This window comes from Lottia gigantea, assembly GCF_000327385.1.
Source record: "Lottia gigantea unplaced genomic scaffold LOTGIsca_11, whole genome shotgun sequence".
Lineage (NCBI taxonomy): Eukaryota > Metazoa > Mollusca > Gastropoda > Lottiidae > Lottia > Lottia gigantea.
This window is the reverse complement of record NW_008707001.1, coordinates 1,362,646-1,377,623: the sequence shown is the minus strand read 5'-3', so window position 1 is coordinate 1,377,623 and position 14,978 is coordinate 1,362,646. Positions and strand designations below refer to the sequence as shown.

Sequence of the window (14,978 nt, the reverse complement as noted above, 5' to 3'; positions counted from 1 at the left end):
GGAATTGAAATTGTTCTAAGGTTGAGGAGGATTCAAACCCACAGCACTCGCTGCCGACAGAGATTCAATGGAATAATTGTGATCCCATTTAGAAACCAGTTACACAATCTGTGAAGATAATTTGACAGTATTTTATTCTTGTTTTGTTATCTATTTATTTTATGTTTGTTTTTCTTTTTTCTATTTGTTTGTACAAAATATTTATCATAAACTTTTATACATAAATTTAAAATTTGCTTTTTTATTTATTTTTTAAAGAGGCTGCTTGTGCAAACTTCAAAAACAGAGATAAGGACATCTTCACAATGTCAAGCTCTTACAAACTTCGTTTAATACCTTGATGGCCAATATCTACTCTTCATCATCGAATACAGCCGGTCATAGCCCAGACAGGATGGCCCACAACAGGTCTATGGTGGTTTACGCCAGCAAAAACAAATAGCTAGATAAAGGATACAAACTACCATGATGGATACAAGAAGAGTAGTTATTGCAGTTAGGTCTTAAGACACAGTTTGTGGTTCTACTCACAGCAGTTATCTCCCCTGTTCTGCAGTATAAAGACTTCAGATAGTATGCCTGAATTGAAATGAGTTATACATCCTACTTTTCTGCACCATGTGGGTTAATGAAGACAAAGATAGTATGCTTGGATCAGATCCAAAGTTAGTATGGCAAGTCTTACCAATATCTGTATTGGTCAATAACAGCAGCCAGTTTTCATGTTGAAGGGGAATTTTTGTGGCCAAAGGGCTCCCCCTAATCAGAAGACAAATAAAAACAATGTAAAAATCCTAGGAATTTATTGGAAAATGAGTGGCTGAACATATCAATACATTTGAATATTTTAATTTTCATTTCACATTCAGCCTTCTGAAATAATAAAACAGAGTTTAACTTCACAGAGTCTTTCGATGCAGAGAAATACAATCAAATATTGTTACATTGTGTTAACTTTAGACTATAGACTTGGACCATTAGAAGTAGAATATTAATTCATAATTTCATCTGATTGAATGATGGAGTTAACATAAACAATACACCAAAAATTTACTAACAATAGTTGATTATTTTCCTGTATGTAATTTATGATATTTATATTAACTTAACCATTAAAAATCAAAAACTGGCTTAAACTAATATCAATTCAATCTCAATTTAAAATATTTCCATGCTGTCAATAATAAATTTAATATCTGATCTTGAATTCAAGTTAAAACTGACCCTAGAGAATCAATATCAACATTTCTAATCTATCCTAGTCATAGTCTTTAAAACAGCCTAACTCTTTACGTACATGGGACCTGATCATCACCATGCACAAGTTCAACTGTTTAAACCTCAGATTTCAGTCAAATTGTGACAAATTTTAAATTTGCTAATAAGCAAAGACAACCAGCAATTCATCACAAATTCGACTTCCTTCTTAAGATCTGAGTTAACAAAATATTAAAGTTCAAGTGTATTTCTCTGATAGTTAAACTATATGTGTGTTTGTATATTGCAATGATATTAAACATAACAACAATGTTTATAAATTGATGTCATACCTTCAACTGTACCACTGAGTTTCTTGAAAAATTCTTGAAAGACTGTTGGGATGTTTGATACTGCTGAATATTCGTTAAAATTAAAAGGCATTTGGCAGACTTCTATAATATTATTCTGGATTTCTATTTAGGTCAACTCAAAAAAATGCATGTGCATAATAAATTAATAACTTTTAGATGTTACTGACTCGCTAAAAACGGCACGATTTGGTCTTGTATCAACCCATTATGCCAATTAAGATGCAACGTATTATATTTTAAAGAAAACTCAGAATGGTACAGTTACCACGACGACAATTGATGAAATTTGCCACAATTTTTATGCCACAGACTAGTCGGAAATATAATTTGAAATGATGATGTAATGTACAATGGGAAATGGATAAATAATGACATTAAATTTCCAGTTTTTTAAGCCGATTTCTCAAGTATTTTGTAGAATTTTGAAAAAGTGAATATCTTTGGAAATAACTTAATCTTAGTGAAATTTTTCACTCACTTTTTCAAAAACTCAACGAAATTGCAAAGTTTGAAAATCTCAAAACAAGATAACATGCAAGAAAACCTGTATGAAACTTCAGTTACGCAAATCAAATATTTCCACAAAATAAACCCAAAAAATCAGTCACAAAATGATGGTCCTGCAAAGAATAAAAGAACACTTCTGATTGGCTGAATGAGATCAACTTGTAACTAAAAATATCGTAAAAGGATTCAAAATGATTCGTTTCAAAATCGCAATTTTTCATTAATAAATAAAACCTAGATAGAGAATGATTATTTCTTTCAGGGCATAAAATTTAATATTTTCGATTTTTCGGCCTTGAATAAACAAATCACTGATGAAAGCATTCAGAAAGAACAATTCAAGTCTTTTAGCACTAAGATATCGTATCACTTCAAATCGAAAAATTTCCAGAAATCAGACTGCCAAGGAATGTACAATGCCAAAAGCAGATGGGAATAAAACTACGCAAGTTAAATTATGTCGGGTAACGTGTGTTGCATAGTCGCTCGATTAATTTTCCGTGATTTTTATAGATCGTAATCCTAGATTATTTCAAAAATTAATCAACCAAAATTAAATAATATATATATTAACAGTTTTTGTATTTTTAACAGTAGGAAAATACTTCTCCACAATTTTCTACATACAATAAAATATACAATTCCTCAAAAAACGGTGCAGTTTCTTACATCTATATTTAAATGCCACCAAAAAATGAACATTTTAAAACTTTTTTGTGGCATTTTTCCTTTTATTTTTTTTTTTACACTTATACAAAGACATAACATCACACTTTACACAAAAGAAAATATGCAATTTAGCTGTCAAACGGACCTCGTACACGTAACCTACTTCAGACGCACATATTATTGGATGTTACTTAACCAACGACTACCAATTGAGACCGGTTCTGCGCACAAAATCTTCTGTACAAGTTAAGAAATTGGTAAACATTGGTTCTTCATATGCACCATCTTTTTTTTTATCGCAGAAAGAAACTTCGCTATTTAACAAAATTCCCAACGCGATAAAATGGCTTCCCTTTATTTAGATGTTAATAAATATTAAATAAGTTATAATGAAAGCAAAGTGAAGATGAAATTGTTTTGGTTCGTGTAGAGACAGCCCGCTGTAAACTTGAATTATTTTTAATAAATTAGTTTAGTAGGAAGAGAGCAATAAAAACCGATATGCCATACTTGACAGCTGAAAATTGCATACTTTCTAGTTTAAGCACCATACTATCAACGTCGTGTTGGACCAAAACCGCCTCTGTCTGAATTGCCGCCTCGACCGCCCATTGAACTACCTCCACGTCCCTCATTACGATTTCCAAAACCTCCTCTCATGCCTCCTCGGCTGAATCCACCAGATCCTCGTCCCATCCCACCAGAATTCATACCGCCTCTTGACATTCCACCACGCCCCATATTGGGTCGGTTTCCATCTCTGGGTTTCTTTTCTTCCACGTTCAAACGATGTTCACCATTAAATCGGATTGGCTGAAATAAATAATATTCAGAGTTTTGAGTCACTAAAGATGAAATGTATCAGCCACCTCAAAAAGACAAATTGTAGAAAGGGCTAGCTGTATTTGGGGAGAACATTAAACCCCGCAGTATTTTTGCTAAATAATTTTTGTTACCTACTAATAAAAGTAAGGGGAATAACTCACCTTAATGCTAAGAATGTGCTGAACTGGATCAGGATTCTCAAATACAACAAAACCAAAATTCTGAAAAAAAGATAACAGATGTTTGAAGAATTTAATAACCAAATAAACTTGATTTTTATCAGAATAAACACAGTACTGTACAGAATCTGTTTTACAATTTCATAGCAATGATACACCTTAACAAATTTGATACAAATTGTACTACATGTTAAATGAATGGACATTTAAAAGATGAAATTTTCTGCCAACATTTTATACAATTGGTGGGAAATTCAGATGCAAGTGTCAACAGCATGAGGCTATTTTTAATCAATCATATAAAAAATAAAGGCAAACATACTGGAACTTTTCCACCACTACTTTTAGTGTTAATTCTTAATTCCATAACAACTCCATATTCTAAAAGAAAAAAAATCAATAAAATTCAATCTATATACACAATTCTTATCTATTCACCAAAAATCCAAATTCTTTGCTTTGGACATTCTTTCTTTAAAGACATTATTGTGGACCTGCCACTAAAACCCTTTTGGGATGGTTTTAATTTAGTTTGTCAACTCCTTCCACATATTGGCATCCTTTTTCTATTACTTAGAACAAAACTATGTGTCAGCAATTCTGCTTTGACTACAATACAGAATCCCCTGGTTAAACTCCAGCAATTGATATTCTAAAATAATTTTCTACTGCTTTTAACATGACTTACGCTCAAAGAATTTTTTCAGTTCACCCTCTGCGATATTATGGGGAAGATTTCCCACGAATAATTGGTGACTGTCAGGGTATCGGGTCATTCTACGTCCACTCAGACTGTCGTTATCACCATCGCCTTCTCGTCCATCTCGACTAAAACTACTGGTCTTCTCTCGTTCTCTTCGGTCTCTAGGTACAGGTCTGAAAATATGCATTTATATACTGTTACAAAACCTTATTAAACTAATTCATCAAATGAGTTTCCTTGGAACTTTACTTGCCTTTAAAATTCACATTGTTATTCTCCATTATTATTTTTTATTATTAAACACAGAAAGATATGTAGAGCAAAGTTATTATGCACAAAGTTGTAGTAGTTGAAGTAGTTATCAACACAATGTCAGTTTGGTCTGCATAGTTTTCAATTACTATTTATTCTATCTATAAATAAAGTAAACAGTGTATTTTCATGTATAAAATCAGATCCCATATGAGCACAAATATCAATGACTAAATTCCATTTCATTTCATATGAATACCAGGTTTGATTTGTTTTTTTATTTATGACAGGATTTCACCTACCTTGCTTGTCTCTGTGGCTGGGGGTGTTCATTATTCTGATCTGTTTTTGAATCAGTCTGTGAAACTGGTTGCTGTTTGGGGGGTGCTGTCACCTGACTGGCAGGGGGAACATGACCTCCTGGTGTTTTCTTACTGGCCAGGGTAGCCCACGTGAATGGCTTTGGTTCTGCTGAAAAATAGAATTCAAAAATCTTCAAAATTTCCTCCAAATATACAGAAATTGTTTTTATACAAGTCAATATATCAAAATAGTTATTCAGATCATTTTCACACCGAATTTTTTCCTGAAATTTGGTCCAGAACTTGCAATTCTTTACCAATTTTCAGATGTGTCAAGTAGGCAGCTCAGCTAAAATTATCGTCAACCAACAGGTCAGACGCAACTTACTAATTAAACATCATTGCAACCTAGTTTTTACATCCTTCTTTTCTACAACTAAATGGGATAATGAAGTGTGCAACAAGGGAAATTTTGCTAACACCATTAAATAGATTTGAGACAGCTCAGCTAAAAATATCGTCAACCAAACAGGTCAGACGCAACTTACTAATAAAACATCATTGCTGCTCTCATCTTCAATTCTATATTATCATAATTTATAACTTAAAGACTTAAGAACTTGGGACAAATTTCCATCATATTAGGTCAAGCACTAAATGCCAATCATATTTTTATTTCTTTGAATAAAGCTGTTTTGCTTCCATAAAATTCACAGCCTCAAACGAAGCTATTTGGTCAAGAGAACCATGGTCCTATCTATTCGTTGATAACTGGACTTTGTTCAAAAAAACGGACAGTGACCCTGCACTTTATAGGGCCAATAAATTCTTGTACAATTCAACAAACATTGAACACAGCTTACCTGGGGGTTCATCTTCAACCAAAGGTTCAGGGGATTTAGAAACTGGTTCCTCTTCATATTTATCTTCTTCAATTTCTTCTTCCTCTTTCATCTCCGCCTCCTTCATTGGGGGAGGGGATTCCATAGGTTCTGTGACATGCGACGTTCCATTGCTACAAACATAAGATATTTCACTACAGTACTTATTTCCTGAGAAGTGTGTCTGTCACTTGTGGTGGGGGTTTTATCTGACAAAGACTACTTAAAGGGACAGATGCACCATTTTTTTTTTTACCAATCATACTTTAGTCTCGGAAAGGGGATTTTTTTTTAGCCAAGCCGATCAGTAATAGTGTTCACAGCTCGCCGGCAGAGTTTGATCCTTCAAATCCATGTCCAGAATTATTGGTGTTTGCAAGGATTTGTGATTTAAAGATACTCTCTCTGTGATAGAAGACATATATACCGGTAGTAATAGTGAGTAAAATTCCTAGTTTAATTTTTTAAGGAATTTTGCGATTTTTCTGAAGACTATTTACATATATTCAAGACTAAAATCAACCCCCCAAAAAGATATGGGGGAATGAAAAATTGAAAAAGTAAACTATGAATCTGACAAAATAACGGACCTAATTAATATGCAAGTAAATTTATTACCTCATGGGTTGTTCTGCGTAGAAATTGGTTGGTTCTACTGGATTCTCCACTGGCTGTCCATTCTCAACTTCTGATTCCGCGTCTGAAAGTAAGGACCAAAAAAATAAAATTTAACATGCATTATTGACTATTAAACTATCTCATTTTTGCCCGTCTTCATAAGCCCACATGGTGCAGAAAAGTAGGACGTAAAACTCCATTCATTTCATAGGCTTACTTTACTCCTTTTCGCGACACTTGCCACAACAACAAAGCCCAGTACAGCTCCAACCTTTTTATCAATAAATGTGCCCATTAAGAAAAGCACTGACTGTCAAATTAGCCAATCAGAATACTTACCACATTCCTCTGTAATATCGACTTCGCTATCCTCGTTGTCATGGAAAACCTCGTCCTGGTAACGGAATATATCATTATGAACGTAATATTTTTTAGGAGATTGGGGAGCCAGAACAAATGTCTGCATGAATCTTCTCATCTGTTGGCCGTTATTTGATAGCTCTCCTGTTACCTGAAATGAAGAAAGAATGTGATGAAATGAAAGTAGAATTGCTACTGAATCACTCCACTACCCTTACCTTAAGGGCTTCCAGAAAATCTCACTTGGGCATTATCTCAAAAATTTACTCCCCATAATCTTGGTGATTTTTGTCTGGGGTTTAATGCTACTCAACTTCAGAACCACGACCATATTCTCCCGTAGAAAGAATTAAAAGTTTGCATTTTGTAGCTCAGGAATAGATGTCGTCACTTTCTTTCAGACGCAACTTACAAGCATCATTGCTACAGAAATAAACTCTTTGATACAACACCCACTTCTCTTGCGATTTCGAAGGACAAGGTTGTCATTCCAGCAATGATAGCAAATATTTTTAATTTTTCAAAACCTGTTTACATTTTACAGAAGATGCAGATTAGGACAGATATATCGAATATGCAGTCTACGAATGTATTGAACAGCAATTCCCCATCTGACAGGCAAGGGACAGGATTGAACCATGTTTAACTCACTGAGCTCCCATGCCCAAAATTTAAAAGACGCAAGATACTAACCTGAACTACTACAGCATCACCAACTGTAGACTGGCTGTCAACTTGTCTGATTTTAGCATGACAATCTCGGAAACTTAACGACATGATCTTCTTATGAATCTCCTGCAAACAGAAAACATCAAATGGTTATCCTTCATAAAGCTCAAACTTCTCGAATAAATTAGTCAAGTTCCTCACCTATAGTTGCCTTCATTTCTTTCAAACTTCAACATAAATTCATGTAGCAGAGGGAGTCATGATTTTTCTTGTTACTTCGAAGCAGGTGGAGACTCTCCATTTAAATCTCTGCATCCAATTAGCAAGCTTGCTGTTTACATGCTTTTTTTCTATCAGCCAACAAAAATCTTCACGGACAAGGGCTATCGAACTTATAGACTATCAGTTCTCCAAAATGTCTAATAACATCAAGATATTAAAGAAGTTCGTAATAGCTCAAATTGTAAAGATGGGGAAGAACTATTATCTATGTATACTTACAGTTTGGCCAGTAACTGGGGGTTGTTCCTCACCAGGTTTCTCCACTCCACCATGAACAAAACAGGAATCATGACTGTAGAATCTATGGAGGTGAATGGGGGCTTCATGAAGCAGGGTGTAATACTGCCTCACAAATTCTCGACCAACACATTGTGGGCTTGGGGTTTCCATGACCATGACTTTATCTGTACAGGGACAAGTCAATCTGAAAGAAAGAGGAATGGGATTATTTTTGAGACAGGATGTAAGTTCAGTTAACAAGCTTTTCAATGTTTCTGCAATGAAAAAAATGTTTAATCAAGCAACAATGTTCAAAAAACATATTTCAGCTATATCATACCGGAACTTATCAATAATTGATGTAAGCTTATGTCATCAATGTAAGTTCTAACTTAAACAAATAAACACACAACCTGGTCCAATGATATACCATTTACTTAAAAATAGAAAAGAGCTTGTTCAACTCCTATATTTATAAGTTTATTGAAAATGTATTGTATTTTCACTGATTACTGACCTACTTTCTATACAAAGAAATTATAAATCTTGGAGAAATTGACTATCAAGAATAACAACTTTTTTTTAAACAATACAAGTATGAAGAGATGGTATCTATTCAGACAGTGAAATCGTATTATACAATGCATCATGCTACGCCCCAATGATAAAATAATCTTATTCACAGAATATTTTGAAATAAAAGCCATGTATTTAACGTTATCTCATAACATTAACAATGAACGATCATGCAGATAGTGTTAACAATACACCTACATGTTTGCATAACAGAAGGCTATAAATCAAATTCTTAAATCTATTATACACCATAGGCCTTACAAGACAAGTTTTCAAGCAATGCAACCACAATTGTATCCTGAATATATTTCTTCGAAATCAACAAAATAAATCCTGATAGACTTGATTCAAATTATTGTAGTAACCAATTAAAATCTTTAAAATAAAATAAGGTTCCAATTAATTGATTTGAGATCATCTCATGATAATGATTTATCCAATTATTAGGTCTAGTCATCTAGAACCAGCAAGGTGTTTAAGGCCTTATAGACCTTTGATTGGATGCTATTGTTATTAGAATTGACATCACTGGGTCACAAACTGATTACATCCAATCAACAAAAACTCTTACAACTGCGGGTTCTATTAGGAATCAAATTCAGGGCAGGGACTGGGCTAGTTTGTTACCTGTGGCTGTAAGATCACAGGAATTTATCTCCTCCCTCCTCCTCAGACGAAAGGCGTGTTGAAACACGTGGTATATTCAATGAAAATTTTCCCAAATTTCGACACAATAAAAGACATTTAGCAATGGAATTAAACGCGACACACTTTCAATGGAAAATATCAAGAATGACGTAAGCTTTTCCATCATAATTTACGTATTTATCACGGAATGAAAACACAAAAAGATGATTTTTTCGTCACAGGAAGAAAAAAACCGGCGATACTTTCGAACAAAAAATGGCCTTATTCTACGTTCTAGAAATAAATACTCACCTAAAATTGATCAATTACGGGTCTTGGTACTAAAATATTATATAAACATTGAATAATGGATACTTCAATGCCTAAATTTTAGAATAATTCAGTGTTTTTAGTTGTAAAATTTTCGAGGTTGCACATGCATCGATGCGCAGAAGTGGTCTAAGGTAATTTCTGTCGGCGCATGACAGGAACCCCGTGAAATAATAAAATAAAACCCCAATATGGATTCCGCCCTAATCGAGCATAAATAAATACAATAAATTTTACTTTCAATGGCAATTAAATTTAACTTTGTCTATTTTCACAAATAAGAATTTCATATGTCTTATTTTTTCACCGTTCAAGGATTTCCATAATTATAAATATTGTCACACCTTTGCAGTTTTGTTTGGGCAGCTACACCTGTCAACTTTTCTAAGTATGCTTGTTCCATGGCCGTATTCAAGAAATCGTAAATATAAAATTATCTTTTTTAATAAAACACAAAATATCTTCCGTAATTTAATTATGTGAACTTTTTTATAAAAAACGAAATATGATTTTGAAGCTTTCAGAATTCAACTTTCTCGAATTTCCTTCCGCGATTTCCTTAATCCCGTTGCCATAGGTTACGGCATCCATGGAGCTAAAGTAGAAGTAGAGCCCAGTCGATTTTCAGTTCAATTTGTTGTTTATTTAGAAAGGAACAAAACTAAATTTGTCATCCGAATTATCAAAAATGGCAAACGCTTATCATATGGATGCCTTGAGGAAGCAAAGAGTTCTTGACAGAAAGAACGATGCCCTGAGACGAATGATGAATGCAGGTTCCGAGGTAATTGTTCATGTACTGTATATTCTCGAGACAATGCGCACTTTGTATAATACGCACCTAAGTATTGTATAATTTGGCAATACGTTGTTTTGGGTTTTGTTTTGCGGTTAGGTTTGTTAGTACCTGTGTTCTGTAGCCAAAAGAACAATTTATGCTTTGATTTTGTAGGACTCTGTACCAGGAGATATTGTACAAAAAGCTCTTCAACAGAGTACAACAGATGGTTTGGTTACCACGGATATGGGCCAATATAGTCAAGTCAGGTTGGTAGTTTTATTTTAACACACTTTTATTCTCTGATCACTGTGGTTTTTCGAATTTTATTTTTGTAATGTTTAAATTATGACAAAATTACATTATGCAAAAAAAGAGTTTGCTCTATCTTCAAAGTCCAAAAGTTATTTAACAGGCAATAGAAAACACTCCTAATTTTGCAAATGAACTATCTGAAAATACATAATACTGTGGAAAGTTTATTGAAAGAATGTATGTGTGGAAGAGTTCATTAAAGCATTGAGGGGTGTCAAAGCTTAATTGCAATCTATAACTTATCTTCGAAGGTTTGCAATGAACATTTTATTATACTCGAAAAAATGGACAATGTTACATTGGGCAAAAACAAAATCACTGAAAAAATTTTCAGTATGTTTCCTTTTTGTACCCTGAAAACATTGAACAAAAAACATTGCTGTATGAATAACTGTACAAAATGATATTCCAAAACCACAGAACTCAGTTATTCAGATGCATTTAACGTTTTTGATGTATGAAAAAGAATAATATTAATTTGTAGTAAATATTGTTTGGTTTGTAGTGTTTCACCACCTAATATCATTTTACAATTCTTATATTTCGTTAAAATTATTAAATTCTCTATATTAAAACCTATGTATAATGTGACTTAGTGAAATAAGGGATCAGTAAGTGACTCACCCCTACATCCCAAAAATAGATCTTAAGCTAATAAATCATTAAGACTTGTCTGTGTAGTTATAAGTTATTAGAAATTCTGATAGACTGTTGATTGTGTAGGAATAGATCAGTTCAGTTTTTTCTTTGCGAGTTTCCATTGCTAAACCCATCTGGAAAACATGATACTACTTCATGACTGTATTGAATGGTATAAACTTATCAGGCATACCTTTCAGGTAGTTAATCCAAATTTGTCTTTGCTGTGTTGTAGTTCTTGCATCTGTCCTGGTAAAATTTCCCTCATTGCACAGTGCATTGAGACTTGATTTCATTAGCCTAGGCACATGAAGGCAGGGTTTAATACTATATTTCATTTCATTATTCATGAAACCGGACAGTTACAACTTCTCTCATTGCACCATGCAATGTCTCTCCCTTACGTGAGCCCAGGCGTGCGGTAATAGGGGTACAAAGCCAACGTTCAGGAACCCTAGTTGTGGCATTTGAATTTCCTGATCTTCAGATCTTTGAGGGGATTAAAATCCACAACATAAATCTCCTCAAAGCAGACCACGATCCAAATGGCTACCGTAGTAAGGTGTAAAACTCCATTTCATCTCTTTGTAGGCCTGATGCACATATAATGGGTATAACTCACGATACCAACTTTAAATACCGAGCTTTGAAAGGAAGTGGTGCCGAACCAATCCATGTTGATACTATTTATAAAATAATTTATCCTGGAGCTTATACCACAGTCAAAGTAGGTTTTCAATCTTCATTAAAATCTGTTAGTTAATAGTTTCGTTTTCTTGTTGACTGAAGATTACATTATCATCACATTTTCTAAATTTTGATTCCTTGGTTTGTATGAAAATTGCTAGTATAAGGTTTTATAAGAGAAACTCTCTTATAGAAGCACTGGCCTAGGTCATAAGTAGGGACTGTGGTTTTTAGCATTGGAATACATCAATTTTATAAGAAATTACCTACTTCTTGAGAGGTTTACAAGATAAACAAATAATTCAGAAATGCAAAGCGATTGTTTGCTATTGTGATATTCATGATTCCAGAATTAGGACTGTTTTTATTAAAGTGATTGTAAAGAGGTTTTCTAAAATCGCTATGTGTATAGGGGACACTGATAGCATCAATTTGCACCATTCCAATTTTCATTCTGACATCTGTGGTTCCTGCAATTCCACTAAAACTAATGCGTTATATGACGTCACTAGAAGGGAGCTACCGGAAGCTACTGTTGATATCTATGTAGTTCTCCTCTAGTGAAGTCATAGAATGTGTTAGTTTTAGTGGAATTTCAAGAGCCACAGATGAAAATAATGAAATGAAAATGAACAGTGTAAATTGATACTGTCAGTGTCCCTGATACACATAAACATTTTAGACAACCTCTTTACAATCTCTTTAAGGAACTAAAATGACTTATTTTGTATAATGATATAGTTTTAAATATTAAGAATGAACTCTTGAAGACTAATAACGAGTGAATTAATTGTAATAAATAAACACTATTTTGCAAATAAACAAATCCCACTTAGAGAAACAATAACTCAGATAGTGATATATCTTTAAGATGTCAACCAACATAATGAAGAGTATTTTGTAGAATAAATGAAACCAGGCTAATATTAGATCAAATATTATTATCATTAGCCCAAATTGAATGTAGTTCATGTAGGGTTATAAATATTTTTGGCGGCCTAGAAGCACAACATCTAAATATAAACCATGTCCTCCATCTAATTTAGATGTTTAAATACTTTCAGAGTTCCACTTACAAGGTTTAGAGTAAATGAAGAAGGATTTAACAATCGTTACCGTAGTGATCCTAATATTAACCCCCATTGTGATACTATTTATAGCACTATTTACCCCGGCAGTGATGATATTGAATATAAGGACACGAGAGAGAAAATAAACCGTCGTGAAAATCTTAGCTTGGATCGTTATAACGTAACCAAACATATAAACGGAGAGTTTCATATGCGTTGTGTAGCGGCCATTCCTGAATAATACACATGATAAATTGGCAGGAGTCAGTGGAAGGGGGTGGGGGTTTATAGTATTAACACACACAACATATTTCACAGCCATTTAATCTCTACCTCAACTTAATAAGTAGAATTCTTCAAGTCATTTTCATAACCTCAAAAGTGATTTGAAGTCTTTGTTGAAATATTTTCAGTCTTCCTAAAAATTCATCTTATTAAGTTGAGGTATAGATTCAAAATGATTGTTAACTATGTTCATGTGTGTTATTTCCATGTAAGAACCATACGTAGTAGTTTGGTATGGTGATATTCACAGTTTTAACATTAATTTCAATAGAGGTGTGATCCTTGTTGTATTTATTACATTTGCTTCCTTTACAAATTTATTATAATAACATTGAGGTGAATGTAGATATCTTAAGGTGTTGCAAAAATTATCGCAGTTATTGGTACTACCCTTGTGTTGTACCTTTGTGATCTGTTTTACCCAGCGCGTCTATGAAACTGGTGCTCAATAACACTAGCTTTTTCTAAACTTTCTTTCCTCCTTTGCTTTCAGACTACCAAAAATTGACAAAGTATATTGGCTTGTAGCGAATGGAAACAATAACAAGAACAGCAGTCTTCCATTGAAAGAGTACAGTCCCTTGCCAGCGTCGTTTCGAAATATAAAAAGGGACACAACCTATACATTGTTTCATTCTTACGAATTTTATCAAGATTAACCTCCCCTTTCACCTTCCATTTTCTGAGACAATTGTATGTTGAGATGTTGAGACCTGTGATTAATTTTGGTTTGCTTAAAAAGGAAATAAGATTTTTTGGGAAACTGACTTTCGAGCTTGGTTTCTCCACAGAACACAAAATTATCAGTGTATATTTTAAAGAAATATTTTTAATGAATTGTTCCTTTTTTCTTTAACTTAGTGAAGCTTAAACTTTATCTAATCAAAGCTTAATTATAGATCTTGATCAAAGGGACCATGATGGTAATGGACATTATTTTGGCCTGAAAATGTGATTTGCACTCTAGCTTCAGAAAAACCAAATTTTGACCTTTTAGGTTCAAATATTGCAGATCTCGAAACATCCAGTTGTCTAACTCACTGTTATCTTTTTAACGTTTGATTAATATGCTAATTGTGTGCCGCACCTAATCTAAATTAACATATTTTCAGGGGAAATAATCACACAAGCCTATATTTAAGAACGAACCACGCAGCCAACCTAGCAGAAGATAAGATTAACCCTATTTTACATCCTGTTCCTAAACAGAGAGAACCTATTGAGTTACCTCCTAGAAAACAACATTTTAAAGTTTAAATTGTCTTTTGTTTGCATATTTTGAGGAATATTTTTTTGTCCATTATCTTAAATTAATTTATTCAAGGCATAATATCATCTAAATATTTACTTTACCAGCTGATAGAGCTCAATATCAGCTGTCTGTATAGTCATCTAAATATTTACTTTACCAGCTGATAGAGCTCAATATCAGCCGTCTGTATTGTCATCTAAATATTTACTTTACCAGCTGACAGAGCTCAATATCAGCCGTCTGTATTGTCATCTAAATATTTACTTTACCAGCTGATAGAGCTTAATATCAGCTATCTGTATAAACATCTAAATATTTACTTTACCAGCTGATAGAGCTTAATTTCAGCTATCTGTATAGTCATCTAAATATTTACTTTACC

At 33.5% G+C, this 14,978-nt stretch overlaps 2 protein-coding genes across 2 annotated transcripts; one reads left to right on the top strand and one right to left on the bottom strand.

Annotated features, from left to right (window-relative positions):
• Nucleotides 1-3,302: 3,302 nt before the first annotated feature.
• Nucleotides 3,303-8,214, bottom strand: LOTGIDRAFT_110043 (hypothetical protein; the record flags this gene model as incomplete). Its single annotated transcript, XM_009047065.1, has 10 exons — nt 3,303-3,560; nt 3,734-3,793; nt 4,074-4,132; nt 4,440-4,606; nt 5,009-5,093; nt 5,872-6,023; nt 6,508-6,589; nt 6,850-7,018; nt 7,561-7,662; nt 8,038-8,214. 10 exons carry the CDS (start codon nt 8,212-8,214, stop codon nt 3,303-3,305), a joined length of 1,311 nt encoding a protein of 436 aa, XP_009045313.1.
• A 2,011-nt stretch (nt 8,215-10,225) lies between these two features.
• Nucleotides 10,226-14,711, top strand: LOTGIDRAFT_230173 (hypothetical protein). Its single transcript, XM_009047064.1, has 3 exons — nt 10,226-10,354; nt 10,523-10,617; nt 13,838-14,711. The coding sequence occupies exons 1-3, from the start codon at nt 10,259-10,261 to the stop codon at nt 14,001-14,003; spliced, it is 357 nt and encodes a 118-aa protein (XP_009045312.1). The 5' UTR covers nt 10,226-10,258; the 3' UTR covers nt 14,004-14,711.
• The last annotated feature ends 267 nt before the right edge of the window (nt 14,712-14,978 follow it).